General features: G+C 45.2%; 1 protein-coding gene across 10 annotated transcripts in view; it reads right to left on the reverse strand.

Moving 5' to 3' along the window:
- The window catches only part of Pigh (phosphatidylinositol glycan anchor biosynthesis, class H), a 28,705-nt gene extending 26,760 nt beyond the window's left edge, over nucleotides 1–1,945 (reverse strand). For all 10 annotated transcript variants that reach the window (NR_190558.1, XM_087553860.1, XM_087553859.1 and 7 more), the window contains 1 exon segment: nucleotides 1,735–1,945. Coding sequence is in view for 7 of the 10 variants with exons in the window: in XM_087553860.1 (XP_087409986.1) it covers nucleotides 1,735–1,914 (180 nt within the window). In the remaining 3 variants the exon portion in view is untranslated.
- Between the last annotated feature and the right edge of the window lie 4,055 nt (nucleotides 1,946–6,000).

Below are 6,000 nucleotides of genomic sequence, written 5' to 3' on the forward strand. Positions count from 1 at the left end.
TACTTCTGCATTTGGGGGACATTTGGGTGTCCATGCAGGAGAGTACAATAGGGAACTGACAGAACAGCTATGAGCAGGGTGTGGTGCACACACCTGTAATACCAGCCCTTCCCTGGGAGGGGCTGAGACAGGAGGATGCAGTGTAAGGACTAAACTACATAGCAAGACCCTGTATCTCCAAACCAAACAACAAGTAACAAATGCGACTGCCTGAGATCTGGAGACCAAAGTATGGCGGAAAGGGATTTCAAAGTCAGGCAGCTCTAGTTTGGAAGCCCAGGTTTGTCACTTTATCAAAGTCAAGACTGTATTACTCTTTCTGAACATTTCCCCCATCTAGGGGTGAAATAAGAAATTCAGGGAAACAGCTGGCCTTCTGGGTATTTAATAAATATCAGTTCCTGCTTACAGATAACCGCACAGGTATCTGGAACACAGGCTGGAATTAACATTCAACTGGGCATGGTGATGAATCCCTTTAATAACAGCACTCGGGAGGCAGTAACCGCTGAATCCCTGTGAGTTCTAGGCCAGCCTGGTTTACACAGTGAGTTCAAGAACAGTCAAGGCTACATGGTGAAACCTTAACTCATACCTCCTCCCCCAAAAGAATAAAAATCCAAGTATCTTACAAATTTGGGGGAAGGGCTAGGTCAGTTTAATAACTTCAACTGACCTGTGAGGAAACTTTTAAATATGAATTGGTAAAAATTAGGAGTCTTTTTAAAATACTGTTTATTTGTGTTTGGTTGGTTGGTTTTTTGAGACAGGGTTTCACTGGGTAGCTCTGGTTTGTTCTGGAGCTGATAATGTAGACTGGTGTAGACCAAGCTAGCCCTGAATTCACAGAGATGCTCTTTCCTCTGCTTCCCTAATGCTGGGATTAAAGGTGGCCCACCACACCAGCCCATACCATTGACTGTGTAGAAGTCAGAGGACAACTTTGTGAATCTGTTCCTTCCTTCCATCATGTGGGTTCTGGGGATTCACCTTAGGTGGTCCAGTTTGGCAGTAGGTGCCTTTACCTGCTGAACCATTCCTCAGACCCTAAATTAGGGGACTTAATTTCATCTATGTCTATGCACATTATTAATTATACTCTGCCATGCACTTGGATGGCATAAAAGTGATTGGACCAGGTGTGATGACACACCCCTTTGGGAGGCAAAGGCAGGCTCTACATGGAGGCTTCCAGGCCAGTCAGACTACATTTACTGAGACCCTACCGAAATTATTGATGATGATGATGATGATAATAGAATGCGGTTCAGAAAAAGATTAAAAAGTCTGGAAACTGAGCATAGAAAACACTCGTGTCTTAAATCTGGCAACTCTTTAGAAAATGCACTTAAATTGAGGAAGGGTTGGGAGAGGGGAGGTAGTTGATGTGGGCTTGAGAAACAGATATTAGGAGGAGATATTATAGTGTACAGTTGTGGAGGCATAAACCTTTCTGGAATTCTGTCGTATGCCCGCTATCCGTTGGCAGTGTTAGCCTGTAAGGAGTGATGGGAGGAGGATGCTCTGAGTTCTCTAAGGAGGTATGTTCCATGAATGAGCATGGCAAGTGGTCCACTGTGGTGGAAGGTTTAGATGCACAAACTTCTTGGGGAGGGAAGGCAGTCCGGCCGCGGAACGGCGTCCCAGATCCAGGGAGTCCCCTCCCTCCCGGATCCACAGGTGAGTCCCAAGACCTTTCCAAGCAGCCTGCACCGGCCGAGCGCCGGCCTTTACCTCGCACAGGGTGAAGAGCCCGTAGGCCGCCAGCCACACCGTACAGGTGACAGCGGTGAGCGACCACAGCGACAGCCGAGCCGAGCTGAGGCCGAATTCGCGGCAGTACGGTGAATAGTAGCGGCGCCGCAGGGCCAGGCGGCCGCCGCAGATATCGGAGAAGCTCTTCTCGTCCTCCATGGCCGCACACGCCGGCCCGTCGTGCCGCTCTAGCCTACACAGAGGCTGGAAGTCTCGCAGGCTCCCGACTGTTCCGGAAGTGGCTCAACCCGGCCCTCCAAACGCTCCGCGCAGCCGTAGTCGCTCACTGAGAGCCGGCCTGGGGCTTGGAACTAGTTCTGCCAGTTCGTCCTTAGCCAAAACTCCCCAGAATCGCAGCACCAGTTTTGGACAGATTAATATTTCTGTTCACTCGACTGACTCATTTATGTTGTTATGCCAGAATGACCAACAAAAAATTGTCTGCAGGTATATTCATTCATTCATTCATTCATTCATTCATTCACGCATTCATTTCCCTGCGAAGGGATTTTAGGTACTGAAGATTTCTGGCCCCATCTAGCTTCTTTTCTAGTAGGAAAAACGATATAGACGTAACCTAATAGTATTATTGACAAAAACGTTCAGAGCTTCAGTGAGAAGGACTGGGCAACTAAGTAAAGGTCTTCATCACTAACCTACAAGGGCCACATTGTTCGGTGGGGAGTTGGGGGAGAAAATCTCCAAAAAGAAGAACCAGGAAAAAGCAAAGCTTGGAGGCTGGAACCAGTTTCAGTCACAGGAATCAAAAAACTATCGAGGCTAGAATGCATACCGGGAAAGAAGGTAGGCAGAAGATTCAGTTTTGAGTTGGACAGATGGCTTAACTATTCAAGAGTATGTTGACCCTAAAGATGGCAGGAGAAAAAAACACCACTGTACTGACTGGTTTTATGTGTCAGCTTGACACAAGCTGAAGTAATCACAGAGAAAGGAGCCTCCCTTGAGGAAATGTCTCCATGAGACCCAGCCGTAAGGCATTTTCTCCACTAGTGATCAAGGGGGAGGACCCAGCCCATTGTGGGTGGTGCCATCCCTGGGCTGGTGGTCTTGGGTTCTATAAAAGAGCAAGCTGAGCAAGCCAGGGGAAGCAAGCCAGTAAGAAACATCCCTCCATGGCCTCTGCATCAGCTCCTGCTTCCTGACCTGCTTGAGATCCAGTCCTGACTTCCTTTGGTGATGAGCAGCAATGTGGAAGTTAAGCTGAATAAACCCTTTCCTCCCCAACTTGCTTCTTGGTGGTGATGTTTGTGCAGGAATAGAAACCCTGACTAAGACAACCACTCAAATCATCGTGGCCAAATTAAAGCAAGCTTTTAAAATTCACTACACAGGCTGCCTCCTCCTGAGATGGGTTTCAACTTTGGATGTAAAGACAGGCTTTTATAGCTCAGGGGTAGGAAGGTTTCCAAATGGGGGATTTGTCTGGTAAAATAGGGTTACAGGAGCAGAACAAGTATAGCAAGTAAGTCCCTTCTGGAAAAAAGACACACAAGGTAGTCTTGTAACCTTTTGAAACAAAGGTTGCAAGATGGTTATAAACAACTTTTTCGAAACAAAGACATGATTACATTCCTGGAACAGGCAGTACAGAACCATTTGTAGTTAAGGTTACAGGTGGGGCATAGTTCAATCCTTGAGAAACAGGTTTCACCCTAAACAAGAATGAACCTAGTTTGTCTTTAAAATGACTTTCAAGCCTAACATGGAGGCAGGCAGGTTCTTCAAGTACTTACTCAGTGAGGAGAGAGAATTGGGGGAACCACTACGAGACCCTCTTTGCCACACTTTCTAAAGTTTTGGTTAAAAGAACCAGACCATGTATTTGCATAGATGGAGTGCTACTGTGGCAGTTCATAGAAGCAATCTTATTTCTGATGATGGGTGATTATTTATTTCTACTGTTGAATTTATTCTTAGAACTTGAATCACTATAAATATGAATAACGGAGAAGCAAATGTAATCAAATAATTCCGCTGGCGACTCCGCAGGCCCAGACTGGGTTCTTAAAATCTTTTTTATGGAGCTCTTGCTTTAGTATTCGCTTAGACTTAGATTTCGTAGTTCTGAGAATACTGTGTTAGGAGCCTTCCAGGGGGCTCTGCACGTAAAGCAACCTGCCTCCAAGGCTAATGACTTGAGTTCGATCCATGGAACCTACGTGGTGGAAGGAGAGAACCAACCCCCACAAGGTGTCCTCTGACTGTCACAAGTTGACCAGCTGTGACATGCCTGTACCCACGCTAATAAATAATACTCACACAAATAATTTTATAAAGGAATGCTGTCTTTTTTTTTTTTTTTTTTTTCGGAGCTGGGGACCGAACCCAGGGCCTTGCGCTTCCTAGGTAAGCGCTCTACCACTGAGCTAAATCCCCAGCCCCAGGAATGCTGTCTTATAGCTTTTATTCTATTTGATTTTGGTGGAAGGGTATTTTGCAACAAGATTTCACTCTATAGCCCAACCTGGCCTCCAACTTGTGATCCTTCAGTCTCAGCTTTTTCTGAAACACTGGACATATGTTAATGGCCCATGTGAAAAGGTTACAGGCTACCATGTATATAAAGCCCAATTAAGAGTCCTTACTGGCCAGTGACCATGAGCGGCCTCAGAAAAAAACTCTTAGTAAGGGGTATACATAGCATTTTAAAAGGCAAGCCCCATGATGACATCAAGTGTAGGTCAGAGAACTGGCAGCAATTGCTTGGGTTATACATTCAGGTTATGCATTTGGACCATGGTCAGGGTCATGGTAAGGTCCTAAACGTGTTTGCCAAGGTAAAGATGACGTGTTTAGGGAGCAAACATAAAATGGGCCTAGGGTAAGATCAGAACAAGATGATATTGTCTTAATCACTTCAATTTTGCATTTTAAGATATATGTAAGCATCCTAGTTACTTTTCTATTGTTGTGACGAAATACCATGAGCAAGGCAAGTTATAGAAGAAAGTATTTAATTGGGGCTTACAGCTCCAGAGGGTTAAAGTTCATGACCATCATGGAGGGAGTGTGGTGGCAGATGGACAGGCATAACTGCTGCAGTAGTTAAAAGCTTACATCTGATCAGTGATCACAAAGGAAAGAGAAAGTACCAACTGGAAGGGTGTGGGTTTCTGAAATGTCAAAGCCAGCCCCCAACGATACATCTCCAACAAAGCCACACCTCCTAATCCTTCCCAGATAGTTCCACCCACTAGAGACCAAGTATAGAAACATATGAGTCTATGGGAGCCACTCTCATTGACAACACCACAGTAAGGAAAGTCTAACATCCATTTAATCTCACTGTTGGTTTTGTTAATTGTCTATATAATTTAAATTGAGATTTTTCTGGCTCTCAGAGGCATGTGTGTGTACATGTGTGCGTACATGCATGTACAGTTGTGGTGGTGATTGAACCTAGCTAAATTCTCAAGCATGCTGGTGTTTTGTTTTTGGTGTTTGTTTTGGGAATATGGGATTAAGAAAGCTGTGGCCTTATTTAAATGTTATGTCAAGACTCTTCTGTCACTATTGTGTCAAGGAAACAGGTTCCTACAACATTATCACCAAGGTAGAGGTAGAAAGAAGCCCGGCCCCCTCACTTGGCCTCTACTGATGCCTGGTTGGTAAGGTGCTGTTGGTACTCAGTGGCTGGGGTGAAAGTCCTTGATGTCCCCCTAGTGGCTAGGTGGGGCAAATCCTTAGCCCTAGTGAAAGTAAAGTTTGGGTCTCTCAGCCTTTGCTGACCGCTAAAAGTGAAAGCCACACTTTTTCCTGTGGTATTTGGCAGGAGTAGTTATTGTCTGGAGTTTTCTCTCTTTCTAGGCCACTCCTTTGTTTGCCCTTTGGCAGCAAGAGGCAGGTTTTCTTCTGTGCATTTTGTGTGTGCATATCTACTGATGTCACCACGTTGCTCTTTCTCTTGTGTCTGGTTTGGGGTACACAAGGAAAAAGCAAAGTCATGAAATAAATCACTTCATCACTCCCCAGGCCCAGGATCCCTAGCCAGTCTGCAGGGGTGAAAGGGTATGATGTCTTTTCAGTTATCCGTCACAAAGAAGATCACATACTTCCAATATCACAGGTTATACATTACCATTTCAAAATGTCATAGTGAGGAAATACTGGACCAGAGCAAAACCAGAAACCAGCTGGGCAAACTCTAAACTCTGTATCTCCATATCTGATATCCGACTCCTTCCAGCTTTGTTGACTGCAACACAATTTTTTCTCTTGGGTTGG

This window comes from Rattus norvegicus, chromosome 6 (genome assembly GCF_021556685.1).
Source record: "Rattus norvegicus strain SHRSP/BbbUtx chromosome 6, alternate assembly SHRSP_T2T, whole genome shotgun sequence".
In the NCBI taxonomy this organism is placed as follows: Eukaryota; Metazoa; Chordata; class Mammalia; order Rodentia; family Muridae; genus Rattus; species Rattus norvegicus.